This window comes from Rhinopithecus roxellana, chromosome 16 (genome assembly GCF_007565055.1).
Source record: "Rhinopithecus roxellana isolate Shanxi Qingling chromosome 16, ASM756505v1, whole genome shotgun sequence".
NCBI lineage: Eukaryota > Metazoa > Chordata > Mammalia > Primates > Cercopithecidae > Rhinopithecus > Rhinopithecus roxellana.
The window spans coordinates 12,755,152-12,772,097 of NC_044564.1; the positions used below are offsets into that span (position 1 = coordinate 12,755,152).

The 16,946-nt window shown below is 55.8% G+C and overlaps 1 protein-coding gene across 1 annotated transcript in view; it reads right to left on the reverse strand.

Moving 5' to 3' along the window:
* STKLD1 (serine/threonine kinase like domain containing 1) overlaps nucleotides 1-16,946 on the reverse strand; it is a 30,030-nt gene that overhangs the window by 3,349 nt on the left and 9,735 nt on the right. The window contains exons 5-14 of the mRNA XM_030919198.1: nucleotides 14,919-15,020; nucleotides 12,583-12,653; nucleotides 11,403-11,518; nucleotides 8,649-8,767; nucleotides 7,302-7,465; nucleotides 5,752-5,882; nucleotides 5,007-5,090; nucleotides 2,502-2,618; nucleotides 1,155-1,295; nucleotides 30-164 (exon numbers count right to left, since the gene is read on the reverse strand). Coding sequence (XP_030775058.1) covers nucleotides 30-164; nucleotides 1,155-1,295; nucleotides 2,502-2,618; nucleotides 5,007-5,090; nucleotides 5,752-5,882; nucleotides 7,302-7,465; nucleotides 8,649-8,767; nucleotides 11,403-11,518; nucleotides 12,583-12,653; nucleotides 14,919-15,020 — 1,180 coding nt within the window. The remainder of the gene's footprint in view (nucleotides 1-29; nucleotides 165-1,154; nucleotides 1,296-2,501; nucleotides 2,619-5,006; nucleotides 5,091-5,751; nucleotides 5,883-7,301; nucleotides 7,466-8,648; nucleotides 8,768-11,402; nucleotides 11,519-12,582; nucleotides 12,654-14,918; nucleotides 15,021-16,946) is intronic.

Here is a 16,946-nt window from a genome sequence, read left to right on the forward strand (position 1 = left end):
GGTGGGACAGCAGGAGGAGGGCCCCTCACCATCCAGCAGGAGGGCCCAGAGCAGGCCCAGGCCACTGACGCAGACGTCCCTGTTTTCGAGGGAGCTGTTGAGGTGCTCCAGGATGTGCTCCAGCAGCCCGGCGTTCTGCAGCTCCTCTGACACTGACTCTGACTCTGTGGGTAGGCCAGAATGAGGGCCCCAGGGCCCCTCCCTCCAGGAAGCCTTCCTGCCTCTGTTGTCCTTGGGCACTGCAGTCCCATTTGACCTGCAATCTGGGGGGTGCCTGCTCTGGGCCAAGTCGTGCACTCAACGGAGCCCTGAACAGGAGGACATGGGACTGGCCCCAGAGGAGTCTGTCCATCTCATGGGCCACCAGTCCCAATAGCTGCCATCCCACTAGCAGGCTGGGTCTGACCTCTGTAGCTTCCCATCCAGGGGGCCTGGCCCTGCCTCCTGGGCCCACAGAGCCAGACTGTGCCTTCCAGGATGGAACCATGACGGGGCCCTATCCTGTTAGGATGAACTGACATCCATTTTGCCTGATGGTTCCAATTGACATCTATTCCTAGTGCCTCCTTTCACTCCCAAAAGTGAGATCAGTCGTGTATGATCAGCTATCCAGTCTATGCAGTAAAGAGGGTGCTGGGACCCAACCCTGACCCGTGCTGCATGGGACTGCTGGCGGCTGTCCTTAGGCTCTCTCAAGGCCCAGCTTCCTGTTGGGGAGAACAGTGCCCACCCAATTTGTGGGTGAGGCTGTGAGCGCTTTGTGTGGCTCTCTCCTTCCCACAGTCCTGGCTGGCGGCTTCAGAAGCCTACTGGGCCCTATGGAATGGAGACGGGGCATTTGCCCTCCAGCCTCCCAGAACGGGCAGGAAGTGTGGGAAATAGATGTCATTGGTGTGAAGCCCACAGCCGCGCCTGGCATGTCTGTAGAGGGAACCAGTGACTTCAAGAGTGGAAGCTTGTCATCAAGATGGAAAAGGATGCGACCAGCATTTGGGGTGACCGAATGAAGATGGCCAAATGCCGCTGTGCATCTCAGGAGGAGGCCCAGCCCTGTCCTGTCCAACCCACCTGTACCCCAAACCAACCCTTCCCGAGACCCCTGGGAAGGGCTGTCCTGGAGTGTGGGTGGGGCAGGAGGTGGCTGGCAGACACACCCTGGGTTGTGGTGATGGCTAGCAGGCTGTAGACCAAGACAAGGAGCGACTCCTCCTCGGGGTAGCTCCGAAGAGCACTCAGCACGGCGGAGGTGATGGCTTGGTTACAGGGAGCCTTGGCTTCTGGGTGATGCACCAGCGCTGCTCGGGCCAGAGGAAGACGCCTGGGGTTAGCCCCACACCTGGGGCGTGGGACGAGACACACGAGGCTCACAGGCTGGGGGATAGCATCTCCACTTTGCATGAAGGAAACCGAGGTCTGCCTTGTTCTCCTGGCCTAGAGCAGGCCTCCGTGAATCTGTGTGCCCTAATGGAGTAAAGGGCTGGAGGGGAGCCCTGCCTGGCCAGGCCACCCATCCTGGTCCCTGGGAGCCGGCCAGGCAGCACTGAACACAATTTCAACATTGTATGGAACTCCAAACTTCAACAGTGAAACTGGAAAGGTGGGCGGGCATGGTGGCTCATGCCCGCCACTTTGGGAGGCTGAGGCGGGTGGATCACGACATCAGGAGTTCAAGACCAGCCTGTCTGACATGGTGAAACCCCTCTACTAAAAATACAAAAATTAGCCAGGTGTTGTGGTGGGTGCCTGTAGTCCCAGCTACTCAGGAGGCGGAGGCAGGAAAATCGCTTGAACCCGGGAGGTGGAGGTTGCAGTAAACCGAGATCGTGCCACTGCACTCCAGCCTGGGTGACGAGCAAAACTCCATCTCAAAAAATACACAAAAACTAGAAAGGTAACTAAATACTTTTTGTTTTAAAAAAAATCATCAAAGCTAATTCAACTTTTTTAACAACCCAGGTCTCTCATAGGAGGTTCGGACTGTCAGCTCCAGCCTCTTCCATCAGGGCAGTGAAATCAACTCAGCACTGTCCTCCTACCAGCCCTCTTCAGAGGATGCAGCCCGTCCTCCCTGAGGGTCACTCCAGAGGACCTCGTGTCCAGCTCCTTGCTTCATAGCTGGGAAACTGGCGGGAGCAGCAGGAACTTGTCCAGGGTCACGGAGCAGGCAAAAGGCAGGCGTGGGTGGGATCCGCATCTCTAGGCTCCTGGCCTAAGCCCTCTGCCATCCAGGATGGGGTCCAATGGGCACAGGATGGCATGGACTGTCCAGAGGGTCAGATGCCAACCAGGTAACAGGTGGGGACGGAGCTAGGCCACCAGGAGTGTCTCCCCCACCTGGCCTGGCCCTGGCATCCACCTTGGCCTAGAAGGTGCAACAGCAGGGAGCAGGGCATGGATTCCCCCAACCCACCCGGCCTGGTGCCCACCTTGGCCCAGGAGGCACAGCTGCAGGAAGGAGCACACAGCCTCCCTGACCCCACCTGGCCTGGTTTGGCACCCACCTTGGCCTAGGAGGTGCAGCAGCAGGGAGCAGGCACACAGCTGGATGTCAAGGACCCTGTCATGCAGCTGCATGGTCGTGACCACCACCTCCACCAGCTCTGGAGACCACTGCAGACCTGGCAGAGTGGGCGGCACAGGGGAGACTCATTTTGGGCCAGGTTGGGGGCGTATAGAGCAGACCAGGGCCCCCAGAGGCTGGTGGGAGCCTGCAGGACCCTAGGTGGATGAATAGAAGGGGGAAGGACAATGAGGATTAGTGCTAGCCCTGTGGAGTGCATGCCATGCACCGTCTGCCACGGGTGCATGTTCTGTGCTGCCCACAGCCCTGTGAAGTGGCCCCTCCTGGGCCTGCCCTCCTTGTGCAGATGAGGAACCTGGGGTCAGTGGGATGAAAGCACCTGCTCTCCAGCAGTTTGAAACCAGCCAGTCTACTCCAGAGCCCTTGGCTGCAACTGCCTTGAGGGTGGGCATGGGTGGGCTCCATCCACCCTGCCACTGTGCCAGGAACTGTTGTGGGCTGGGGACTGGGTGAGGGGCAGTGGCCAGCCAGCCATCCCTCCACTGTAGGCTCATGAGAGCAACAAGGATGAAGTCCTGGCACCCGGAGTGCGGAGCGAAGCAAGCGCCCCTCCCCACCTTTTTTTTTTTTTTTTTTTTTTTTTTTTTTTGAGACAGAGTCTCACTCTGTTGCTCAGGCTTTTCTGTGGCATCATCTCAGCTCACTGCAACCTCCACCTCCTGGGTTCAAGCGATTCTCCTGCCTCAGCCTCCTGAGTAGCTGAGATTACAGGCATGCGCCACCACATCTGGCTAATTTTTGTATTTTTAGTTGAGACAGGTTTTCACCATGTTGGCCAGGCTGGTCTTGAACTCGTGATCTCAAGTGATCCGCCCACCTCGGCCTCCGAAAGTGCTAGGATTTCAGGCATGAGTCACCGTGCTCAGCTGCAAGCCCATTTCTAAGCAAGACGTGGAGGGAGGTGTGGTTCCGGGTGGTGGGAACGACCTACCCTTTGGGATGGGGCCCAACAGCTTCCCTAGTTTCCCCAGGGAGGCAAAATCTGTCTTCCCAGCGTCTCTGTCCTGGTCACAGCTGAGCTACAAAAGGGGTCGAAGAGGAGGAGGGGAGGGAGGGAATGGTAAATTAGGCCCATGTGAGGCCTCTGCCACCTACTCGAAGGCCAGGGCTGGGCCTTGTCATCTCTGAGGCCTGAGCCACTGCAACAAACCTCAGTGGATTCCTAATCCAGGTCTGATGGATAGATGGACGGATGGATAGATGGATGGATGGATGGATGGATGGATGGATGGATGGATGGATGGATGGATGGATGTGTGAAGGTAATGTTCAGGCAGGTGAAAAAGGTTGAACGATTTTATGAAAGTATGTTGTGACACAAATGTTTTAAAAAGTGGCCAGGCACGGTGTCTCATGCCTGTAATCCTGACACTTTGAAAGGCCGAGACAGGCAGATCACTTGAAATCAGGCATTTGAGACCAGCCTGGCCAACATGGTGAAATCGCCTCTCTACTAAAAATACAAAAAATTAGCTGGGTGTGGTGGCATGCACCTGTAGTCCCAGCTACTTGGGAGCCTGAGGCAGGAGAATCACTTGAACCCAGGAGGCGGAGGTTGCAGTGAGCCAAGATCACACCACTGCACTCCAGCCTGGGGGATAGAGCGAGACCCTGTCTCAAAAAAAAAAAAAAAAAACCCACTGCTTTTCCCAACACTCTCCATGAATGAGTAGTAACAACCTTTTTGAATTTGGTTTTATTTTCTGAGACAGGGTCTTCTAGGCTGGAGTGCAGCGGCACAAGCATATCTCACTATAGCCTCGATTCCCTGGGCTCCAGCAATCCTCCTGCCTTAGCCTCCAGAGTAGCTGGGACAACAGACCTGTGTCACCACACCTGGCTAATTTTTTTTTATTTTCTGTAGAAACAGGCTCTCCCTTTGCTGTCCAGGCTGGTCTCGAACCCCTGGGCTCAAGCAGTCCTCCCGCCTTGGCTCCTCAAGGTGCTGGGATTACAGGCGTGAGCCACTGTGCCAGGCCATGCATTCTTAATAGGTGGGCAAGTTGCTGTATCTATGAAAATTTAAAGTATTCACACCCTTGAACATCTACGAATCTGTGCTACAGAAACATAAGCGCACAGATACATATACACCAGGGTGTCTGTTCCAGTATCATTCATAATAGTGGAAACTGAGAAACAACTCACATACCCCTCATAGAGACAGTGGGGTAGATGGGATGTCTATGGCTCCATTAAAATCATGTGAGGGCTGCCACGCCACCCATTCCCCTTCTCTGCTGCCTTCCCCAGGCAGATAGCAGAGACACAGGACACTTCTGGGGACACATGCACACCTCCACGCTGCACTAAAGCACTGGCAAGGAGAGCCCAGGGTGAGGGCCAGCCCCAGCTCCCCACAGGCCGGACCATAGCTTCTGCCCCTAGGGGAGCAGCTGGGAAAGAGGTGCAGGGTGAGGCCTACCTAGCTGATCTGCAGGCATTTTCAGAAGCCTCTTCATGGCCCTGAACTGGACTTCGGGCCAGCCAGAGAAGTTCTGCATGACCTCTGCAGGGACAGGAAGGCAGGGGAGGGACCTTTCTGAGGACCAGGGCCTCAGGGCCCTGTCTCTGGGCACCACACTGGCCTGGCTGCTGTGTGTGCATACCCTCCTCGGATCTACAGGTTCAGGATGAGAGGGAGGGGCTGTTACCATCCCCACTTTACAGATGAGGCCACTGAGACGAAGCGACTTTCCCTTAATAGAACCCAAGTCTCTGTCTTGGAACACACAAAGAGTGGCGCGCACTTCCGCTCATCCTGGGCACATAGGAGGCACACAGGGAGTGGTGCTGTGTGAGGAAGACGCCCCGGGACCGCTGTGTGCCACCCAGGCTGTGGAAGCAAAAGCAGAGGGTTGTGGGAGGCGCGGGCAGTGACTAGGCCACTGAACTACATAGAGGATTTGTGTAGCAGGAGGGGAGGGAAAACAGGTGGGGGCCAGGCTATGGAGAGGAACTTTGTGTTATAGGTAGTTGGGAGCTATGGAGGGTATTTGAGCAGAGCAGTGTCCTGGGCAGTGTGTAGGGATGGATAGAGGGGAACTGTTCCTACCCACTGGTTGTACGTGTGGAGCAAGGCCAGGGGCATAAATAATGAACCCTCTGGAACTAAACAATAGGATGCCAAGGCCATGGACAGGAGCTGTCTGTCCCCAGCATCACATCACCTAAAATGCTGGCCACGTTGCCTTCTAACAGCATGTCGGTGATGGACGCAGGCACCATCTGCCGGTACAGGGTCAGAGAGATGCACGAGGACTTGAAGGAGCCGCTCACGAAGGTGATGTGCACCACGTCCCTAGCAGAGGAGCAGAGAGGGCTGAGTAACCCAGCAGCGCCCCCTGCCGCCTCCCCGTGGGGCTCTCCCTCTGCCTCTGGCTCCAGGCTGCCCATTGGTGCGGACGCCGGACACTGACCTCCCTGTTTTGGGATCCATTTGGCAGGGTCTCTCATAGTGTTCCCAGTGTGTCCGGCAAGCACTCCAGCAATTCCACACCCAGGGAAGTACTCCATGGAGGCAGGGCCTCAGCCCATAGAGCTGGGGGACAGTCCCGGGCCCTGGCATTTTTGCCCTTGTGGTCCCCTGCCTCCATGGAACCATGAAAACCCAGATTTTACAACTGCATTGGTATAAAGATGGATACGACCCAGGCTGGATTCCTTGCTATATTGTTGGGGGTTTTTTTGTTTTGTTTTTTTGTTTTGTTGTTGTTGTTGTTTGTTTGTTTTTTGAGATGGAGTTTCACTCTTGTCGCCCAGGCTGGAGAGCAGTAGCACGATCTCGGCTCATTGCAACCTCCGCCTCCCAGGTTCAAGCAATTCTCCTGCCTCAGCCTCCCGAGTAGCTGGGACTACAGGCGCCCGCCACCATGCCCGGCTAATTTTTTTTCTATTTTTAGTAGAGACGGGGTTTCACTCTGTTGGGCAGCCTGGTCTCGAACACCTGACCTCAAGTGATCCACCCACCTCGGCCTCCCAAAGTGCTGGGATTACAGGCATGAGCCACCATGCCCGGCCTGGATTCTTTTTTATTTTTGAGATGGAGTCTCGCTCTGTCGCCCAGGCTGGAGTGCAGTGGCACGATCTTGACTCACTGCAACCTCTGCCTCCTGGGCTCGAGCGATCCTCCTGCCTCAGCCTCCCCAGTAGCTGGGAACACAGGCATGCACCACTATACCCAGCTAATTTTTTTGTATTTTTAGTAGAGACAGGGGTTTCACCATGTTACCCAGGCTACACTCAAACTCCTGAGCTCAAGTGATCTGCCCGCCTCGGCCTCCCAAAGTGCTGGGATTATAGGCATGAACCACCGCACCCGGCCAGTGTTACGTATTTACTTTTGTCTTCCGATTTTAACACAAGTTAGAATGAAAAATTTAAAGGTGACCATTGTCTTTAGGAATTTTTTTTAATGTAGAATGAAAATTTTTTTCTGGAACCCTAAAAGTGTCGTGGGTCCTGGAGGCTGTGCCTCCTGTGCCTTCTGGGAGTCAGTTTGCTCACTCCAGTGTTCAGAGAGGTGCATTTGGGATCACTCGCCGCAGCATGGTTTGGGAGCGCCAGAACTGGGAAAAGCCCAGCAGTGCAGGGATAATTAGGGCATCCGTGATGGAGTTCTTTGAGGTGTTACAGAGCCAACTAGTTGTGCTTGTATTAGGGTGGAGAGGTGTTGAAAGATAAATCCATAGGGTAAAATAAACCCCAACCCTGAGCTCACTTTATCGTTATTCGATCCGAGGGGTCGATCTGGAGCATCCCGGGCAGAAGATTCCTGAAGATTTCTGCATCCGGGATCTGCTTCTCCTCCATTGTCTTCAGGACGGTCTTCAGGCTGCCCGGGCTCTGGCGGAGGGACTTCCGCAGATACATGGCTTCTGTGCTCTGCACGGAGAGAGGACAGCTCTGTGCATTACCTTAAGTAAATGGAAACTAGGCCCCAGCATGGGCAGAGGGCAACCAGGGACCAAGAAATCCAGGAGGAGACCAGGGAGAGCCAGGTGTGGCCACGGCCTACAAGAATGCCCAGAGACCCCAGGGGCCCTGAGCTCTTCCATAAGAAGAAATGGAGTTTCGGAGAAGCCAACGGGTTGTCTCCCAGGGTAGAGTCCTGCCAAGAAAGCCCCTGATCTAGACCCAGCCAGTAAGACAGCATGCCCATTTCACAGAGTGTGAGCGTGTCCAGGGTCACGCTGCCTGGGCTGGGGCTGGAGCTCAGGCTATTTCCAGGATGTCACACAGCCTCTATAGTGGGAAGGCTCTCATTTCCCTGGGAGTCTTCCAAAGGAAGGGAGTGGCAAGGTGCTTCTCAGAGGTGAGTCTGGGGGTCTGGGAGAGCATGAGGAACCTGGGCCCAGCCAGTTGTCTGTCCTTTCTGGGGCCCTTGGTGCCTGCAGGTGGCGCTGCGGAGAAGGGGAGCTTCCTTGTTTGGGGCATGGCAGGCCTTCCCCACTTTCTCTTCTGCATATAGAGGATAGGAAGCAACAGGCTGGACTTTCCTGCCTCCCTGCAGCCAGAGCGACCTCGGAGTGCTCACGGGGCCAGTGGGGCCCTCTGCCTCCCCTCCTTCCTGCCCACAGGCTGTGGCCATGGTGCAGGGGCCCCAGCAGGGATGAGAGAAAGAGGTACGTGCTAAGGATGTGCAGGAGGAGAGAAGGCACCTCCACACCAGCCTGGGGCTTGTGCATGAGGCAGCCGGGTGTGTTCAGGCCCACGCTGGGTTTCCATTGCTTGCAACTCCGTGCAGCCTTCATGCTCACAAGGGCACCTGAACTTGGCTTTTTTCCATTAAGAGTCAGTGACACCACCTGGAGGGCTGCTGCAAGGGTCGCGTGGGATGGTCTGAATATTACCACTGCTGTCATCCTGCTAGAGCCCAGCAGGTGCTGCATGCTGGGGGGTTCTGAGGAGGGTAGGCCCCCCACAGGTGGAGGAGGGGGCTCCATGTGGCCTGCAGAGAGCCAGGGGAAGGGATGCAGAGGGGAGGCAGGGTGAGGCCAAGCCTTCTCCCCAGGCCTCGGTGCATGGGGAACAGCATGTGGGGTGTGGGGGAGGGAGGGCAGCTCACATCCATGAAGGAGCAGCTGGTCATGTCCAGAATGATGCAGCCCAGGGACCAGATGTCTGATTTCTGGCTGAAGGAGAAGTTGAGGGCTTCAGGGGCCATCCAGGACTTATGAAAGGGGTCTGTTGGTAAGAGCAAGGTGGGATCCCTGAGTCCTTCGCTCCCTGGGAGCAGGGGCTTGACAGAGTCATCCTGCCTAGCATTGTATCCCCTGTGGTGGCCCCTCACAGGCAGCTTGAAACACAACATGAGCCCTGCAGCTCCTCTTCTCAGAAGAGGTGGAGAATATTAACTGTGGGGAGGAAGAGGCCCCAGTCAGCAGGAGCTTTGCGTTGATCTGGAGCCACTGAAGCTGTCCATCTTGGCGGGTGCCCACCAGGTTGGCCCATATGGGTGGTGTGTCTGTGTGCCCAAGATGGCTGTAGAAGGAGATGGAAGAGGCACGTGCCAAGAAACTGTGCACCCCTCTAAACTTCTTGCCCCTTCTAAATGTCAGGACCTTGGGGGCAAAGTTACAGTTGCTCTGCCCTACCTTCTAAACTGGAACCCCAGACAGGGAGGCAAAAGAGCAGACTCCTCCGAGTCCATCAGTCCCTGGCTGGCCTTAGGCAGCCCCTCCTTCTCTGGACCTCCATTCCCCAGCCTAACAGTAAAGAGCTGGACTCCAAGGACGCGTGCCATCTACACCTCCAATAGAAACAACCATCTGCCTGTCTGTTCACCCACCCATCCACACACACCCCATCCATCCATCCATCCATCCATCCATCCATCCATCCACCCACCCACCCACCCACTCATTCACTCACTCGTCCACCCATCCATCCATCCACACACCCACCCATCTACCCACACACCCACCCATCCATCCATTCATCCATCCACCCACCCACCCACACATCCATCCACACACGCATCCATCCATCCATCCATCCATCCATCCATCCATCCATCCATCCACCCATCCACTCACCCACCTACCCACTCATTCACTCACTCACCCACCCATCCATCCATCCACACACCAACCCATCTACCCACACACCCACCCATCCATCCATACACCCACCCACCCACCCATCCATCCATCCATCCATCCACCCATCCACTCACCCACCTACCCACTCATTCACTCACTCACCCACCCATCCATCCATCCACACACCAACCCATCTACCCACACACCCACCCATCCATCCATTCATCCATACACCCACCCACCCACACATCCATCCACACATGCAGCCACCCACACATCCATCCGTCTACCCACCCAACCATCTGTCCACAACTCATGCACTCACCCATCCGCCCACACACCCACCCCTCCAACCACACACCCATCCACCCATCTATCCATCCATCCGTCCACTGACCCACCCACCCATCCATCCACTCACCCACCCACCTGCCCACCCACCCATCTACTTACCCACCCTCCCATCCATCCATCCATCCATCCATCCATCCACTCATCCATCCACTCACCCACCCACCCACTCATTCACTCACTCTCATCCACCCACCCATCCATCCACACACCCACCCATCTACCCACACACCCACCAATCCATCCATATACCCACCCACCCACCCACACATCCACCCACCCACCCATCCATCTACTCACCTACCCAACCGTCCACAACCCATGCACTCACCCATCTGCCCATACACCCACCCATGCAACCACACACCCATCTACCCATCCATCCATCTACTCACATACCCACCCATCCTCTCACCCACCCATCTATCCATCCATCCATCCACTCACCCACCCACCTACCCTCGTATCCATCCATCCATCCATCCATCCATCCACCCACTTATCCATCCATCCATCCACCCACTTATCCATCCATCCATCCACTCACCCAGCCCACCCATCCACCCACCCATCCATCCACTCACCCACCCACCTACCCTCGTATCCATCCATCCATCCATCCATTCACCCACCCACTCACCTATTCATCCATCCATCCACCCACTTATCCATCCATCCATCCACTCACCCAGCCCACCCATCCACCCACCCATCCATCCACTCACCCACCCACCTATCCATCCATCCATCCATCCATCCATCCACTCACCCACCCACGCATCCATCCATCCATCTATCCACTCACCCACCATCCATCCAGTCACCCACCCACCTAACCACATACCCACCCATCTATGCACCCATCTACTCATTCATCTTCTGTCTACCAAGGACAGAGTGCAACCAGCCACTGCCACCCTGGGACTCTGGACTCCGGACTCCTCCTCTGTGGTTACTCTCTCCAGCCTCCTTTCTCCGGCCATCTTTTTGGAGGAACGAAAACTCGTCTCCCCTTGCCACCCACCCTGTCATCTCCTGGGTTGTTTTAGGACTCAGTGATCTACACGCAGTCAGTGCGTGGCACCCACAGACCCTCCGTCCTGGGCATTTTCATATCCTTCCTTCCGAAGCTTTCTTTTCCCTCCCTGAGAAGCAACATTTTCTGGGGTACCACAAACAACCACGACTTTGTTTCTCTCAAATGTTGGGTATCTTTGGGGCCCTGCCTCTGCCCCTGGTGGTGGCACGCCTGCTCAGTTACAACCCAAAGGGCGTCTCTTTGGGGTCCACACAAGGCTAGGGCTTTGTGGGGACCTTCTGAGCAAACAGCTGTTTGATGTTGCCTCACTCCACACCCAGAGTGGCCACCACCGTCTGGATTCTAGGCGCCAACCCCCTCTCCCACGACTTAGGGGAGCCCCTGCCACCTTCCTCCGCACGGATATTCCATTTGGCTTTGTTCGTCATTAGCACGTTGGAGCTCAAGTCCTGCAGTTTGCAGTGGTCACTGCTGACGAGGATTATGTTGGAGGGTTTGAGATTCCTGAAAAAAGAGGGGGGTTCGCCTCTGGGTGCCAAGGGGCCACCTGGGCAGCCACCACCCCCGACCCCAGGTGGGACCAATGTGCGTGCTGAGCCTGATTCTCTGCTCCCTGCCCCACCTGGTTCTGAGGCAGCAGCCCACACCCTCCTCCCCTCCACAAAATGCCCCATCTCAGTCTACTTTTTAAGCAGTTGTTTCCTATGTGCAGAAATGTACTCAATTATTTTAAACCGAGGGAAGAATCTCCAACCACAAGTAGGAACACACCCAACACCCGGAAAAGGTCCCTTGGTTGACATGTTCACCTCCTTAGATAGCCCAGCTATGCATTTGACCGGGAATTGATTTTTGGCCATTGTGCGATGTCTAGTGACATGACACTGAATGTGGAATGTGAAGCATTCCCTTTGTACATATGGTCTGCATGGTGTGTGTGTGTGTATGTGTGTGTGTGTATCTGTGTGTTTTAAGTCAGGGCTGCCCAGGCTGAAGTGCAGTGGCACGATCATAGCTCACTGAAGCCTCAAGCTCCTGGCTTCAAGCAATCCTCCCACCTCAGCCTCCATGTTGCTGGGACCACGGGCATGTGCCACCACGCCCAGCCACATGGTTTCCCTCTTCCTCTTTAAATAAGATATTGGTGTTCAGAATTGGAGCCATCTCCCAGCCCCTTCAGACCATGGATTCTCCAGCCTGATGCTGTGCCGCTGGGTGGTCAAAGGCTCAGCAGGGCCCACTCAGCCCACACTGGCCCCACGGCAGGCAGCCCGGTCTCTCTTCCTGGCAGGGCTGTTGCCTCCTTCCTTTCCATGGACTCTAGAGCAGCCCGCCTGAGTAGCGCACACCCCATGCAGCTGTGCGTGTGCACACGGCTTGAGACCACTTGGAAGAGCCTCTTTTGAGCCCGGGAGGAGGTCTGGAAGGTCCCCATCCTATCCTGGCTGCACTGGCCCAGTGCGCCTTTCTCCCCAGATCCTGCCCACGGGCACTGGCACCCGAGTGGCCTCAGTGCCTTTTCTCCCGAAGCAGCCCACCAGTCCAGGGAGGTCAGGGGCCCCACTCACCTGTGGATGATGTCCAAATGATGCAGGTATTCCAGCGCGTCCAGCACCTGGCCCAGCACATTCTGCATCCACTGGGGGAGAAGCAGGGGGTGCCAGGATGAGAGGGGCGCCCTGTGCTGCTTTCAGGGGGGTGACACTCAGAGCAGCCAGCAGGATGGTGGTGTATTCTCTCCCTGCATCTTGAGACAGGCCTGAAGCCAGCCAAGCGCTCAGGGTGGAGGAGGCTTCAGTGTGGTGGCTCTCCATATGGTAAAGCCGCAGCGGCAGCCAGAAGGACCAGAGTTTCCAGACTCCACACTGCTGTCTCCATACCAGAGGCCCCGGGTGCTGCAGGGCCCCATCCCTGCACCCCACCCTGTGGCCCGCACTGCCCCACACTTGCCAGGAGCTGGAGGCAGATTGGCCTTGCGGGTATGGGAGGGGTGGAAGCCTTCAGTGCCTACACGAGCTCGCTCCTCTAAGTCATTCTAATGAAAAGAACCCTGAGAGAGAATGTTGGGAGTGTTCGGCGTCAGAGACAAGCTCCATCAAGTACCCAGGGCGGTGGTTCTGAAGCTGGGCTCCTAGGGTCCCTGGATTCAGGGCCACCCTGGGGTGTCAAAGAGGGGCTGAGGGGGCAGGACGTGGGCATCCTCTCACTCTCCCCAGTTAGAGTAGGTCTGCTGCACTTACTGGGTTTCTGGGAACATTTCGTGTTTTAAGGGCTTCACTCACAAAGTCTGAAACCCACTTCGGGCCTGCCTCTGAGGCCCACGGTAAGAGAAGAGCTGTGTACCCCGAAGAGCCCCTCAGGGGCACATGGTCCCACCAAACACAGTTCTCAGGGCAAAAGCAGGCAGCATTCTTCTGGGGGAGATGAAAGATCTAAATGCGAAGGCAAAAACGACCAAGCTTCCAGAACGGAGGAGAGTATCTTCATGACCTTGGAGCACAAAAGGCTTCCTAAACTCCGAAGGCACTAACCATAAGAGACAGCATTGGGAAAGCGAACTTCATTACAGTTAGGACTTTCTGTTTTCAAAAGACATCAAGAAAGTGAACTGGTCGGACGCAGTGGCTCACGCGTGTAATCCCAGCACTTTGGGAGGCTGAGGTGGGCAGATCACTTGAGGTAAGGAGTTCGAGACCAGCCTGGGCAACATAGCAAAACCTTGTCTCTACTAATAATATAAAAATTAGCTGGGTGTGATGGTAGGCACCTTTAGTCCCAAGTACTTGGGAGGCTGAGGCAGGAGAATCGCTTGAACCGGGAGGTGAAGGTTGCAGTGAGCCAAGATCGTGCATTGTACTCCAGCCTGGGCGACAGAGTGAGACTCCATCTCAACAACGACAACAAGACTGACACAGTGAAGCACTGGCCGCCACATGGACCAGGAATGCTCACAACTTGTGAGAGTAAACATAGGGCCAACCAAATCATGTTGGAAATCTGTTTGGAGCATCTACTAAAGTTACACACACACCTACTCTACGACCCAATAATTCCACTCCTAGGTATTCATCCCAGAAAAGTGAGTGCCGGCCGGGCGCGGTGGCTCAAGCCTGTAATCCCAGCACTTTGGGAGGCCGAGACGGGCGGATCACGAGGTCAGAAGATTGAGACCATCCTGGCTGACACGGTGAAACCCCGTCTCTACTAAAAAATACAAAAAACTAGCCGGGCGAGGTGGCGGGCGCCTGTAGTCCCAGCTACTTGGGAGGCTGAGGCAGGAGAATGGCGTAAACCCAGGAGGCGGAGCTTGCAGTGAGCTGAGATTGTGCCACTGCACTCCAGCCTGGGCGACAGAGCGAGACTCCCATCTCAAAAAAAAAAAAAAAAAAGTGAGTGCCTTCCAGCAATGCTCATAGCAGCCTTATTCACAATAGCCCCAAACTGGAAGCAGTCCAAATGCTTATCCACATAAGACTAGGTATACAGCCCGCCGGGCAGCCAGGCAGCAGAGTGGCAGCAAGCAATGAGCACAGATGCTTTGCTGGTGCATGCAGCAGCTGAAGGAAGGAGACCAGACAGGAGCAGCGGCATGCCGGAGGAGTCCATTTACGTGAACTTCAGGGACCAACCGGCAGAACAATGTGGAATCACGGTCACCGACTGGGAAACTTCTGTGGTTAGGAATGCCTTCTGCCTTGATCTGGGTGGAAGTTGTATGAGTGCATCAAACTGTGCACTTAAGATCTACACACGTCCTAGGGTGCAATGCCTCGAGACATACATTTAAGAAAAAAACAAGGCTGGACTCCATGGTGCCTGCCTTCCTGCTGTCACTTTGCCCTGTGCTGCAGGGCCTGTGTCACAGGTCTAGGTGGGCCCCAGGCCTGATGCCAGAGGATCTTACCTCAGAGTCAATGATTTCCTTGGCCTTCCTCTTATCCTCAATGACCTCGTGGAAGCTGAGCTTGTTGAACTCCATCACCAGGCAGAGGTACAGAGAAGAGATCTGCTGGGACAGGAGGCCCTTATCCAGGGGATGCCCAGGCCCCCATGCTTCTACAGGCTCGCCTGCTCCAGGTCCTCCCTGCACTCAGCTGCCATCCGCAGTGGTCGTGGGAGCACTGCCCAATGGAGGGGGCTACAAGCCCCTCCCGCCCCACCTTCAGTTTCCTCTCTCTCCTCTCCCCATTCCCAGGCCCCACCCCCACTCCACACTCCATCCCCACCAAGCTACTTGGACTTCCCCGAAAGCTGCACTTGTCCCCTGGCCACTGCACACCTGGACCCCTCTGCCTGGACCACTACCTACCCCCTTCACAGGGATAACTACTCACCCTTTAGGGCTCAGCTCAGATCCATTTCCTCTGAGGAGCCTGCCTTGGCCAGAGCCCCAGCAGACCAGGTCAGGGCCCCCAGTTCTGTGCTCCCTCCCATAGGGAGATGTCCTCTTGGCTTCTCTGCACCCTCCTTGAGAGCATTAGTGGGTGCTCAGAAAAGTCTTTGGGAGTGCATGCTGTGAGGTCCCCTCCCCAAGACCCAGCTGGAGCAGAAGGAGCATGTGAGGGGTCTTTCCTGCTCAGACCCGGGATTGTTGGCCCCAGGTGGGAACGCCAGTGTGGACATCTCATGCAGGCTGGCGCCCGGCAGAAGGCTTCTCGGCCTCTCTTTACCTCCAGCACCCCTTGTGCCTTCTCAGCCTCCCGCTGTCTGCCTCAGACACATTGGAAGTGACTGGAAAGCTCCCGGCTCCTTGTAAAGACAAGAAGTCATCCAGCCTACAGGACCCGCCTGCCGGACCTGAGTCTCCATCCCCAATCAGCTGTTTACTAGCTTTGTGGCCTTGGAGAGCTCCTGAACCAGAGCCCTAGGCCCCATCAGGAGCCCAGGGACCGTGCTTCCTGCCCTGCAGCCCTCCTGGCACGTGATGACGGATGTGGTGCTGGTCAGTAAGCTGCACAGGGGCTGCAGGAGGAAGGGGCGCACAGGCCCAGGACAGCACTTGCATCGGGTGGCTGTGGAGATGGGGGTCAACTAGCTCCTTCCATGAAAGTAGAAACTCTGTCATCAGAGGCACAGGCTCACCAGGACAAGCTCTGTGGCTGTGTGCAGAGCCCGGGAATCAGGCCCACCTCGCCTGGCCCTCTGACTTGGTCACATACTAGCTGGGTAAACTGGAGCAACTTGTTTCTGTTAGCCTCTGTCTCTTCTTCTGTCAAATGGGTTAAGAACCCCTCCTGGGGCCAGGCGCGGTGGCTCAAGCCTGTAATCCCAGCACTTTGGGAGGCCGAGACGGGCGGATCACGAGGTCAGGAGATCGAGACCATCCTGGCTAATATGGTGAAACCCCGTCTCTACTAAAAAGAAAATACAAAAAAAACTAGCCGGGCGAGGTGGCGGGCGCCTGTAGTCCCAGCTACTCGGGAGGCTGAGGCAGGAGAATGGTGTAAACCCGGGAGGCGGAGCTTGCAGTGAGCTGAGATCCGGCCACTGTGCTCTAGCCTGGGCGACAGAGCGAGACTCCGTCTCAAAAAAAAAAAAAACAAAAGAACCCCTCCTGGCCAGGCGTGGTGGCTCAAGCCTATAATCCCAGCACTTTGGGAGGCTGAGGCGGGTGGATCACTTAAGGTCAGGAGTTCGACACTAGCCTGGCCAATATGGTGAAACCCCGTCTCTACTAAAAATACCAAAATTAGCTGGGCGTCATGGCACGCACCTGTAATCCCAGCTACTTGGGAGGCTGAGGCAAGAGAATCGCTTGAACCCGGGAGGCAGAGGTTGCAGTGAGCCAAGATCACGCCATTGCACTCCAGCCTGGGGGACAAGAGCGAGACTTTGTCTCAAAAAAAAAAAACAAAAAAACAAAAAAACAAAAAACAAACAAACAAAACCCTCCTAATGAGGTTGTTGGGGCTCCTATGAGACTACACACGGA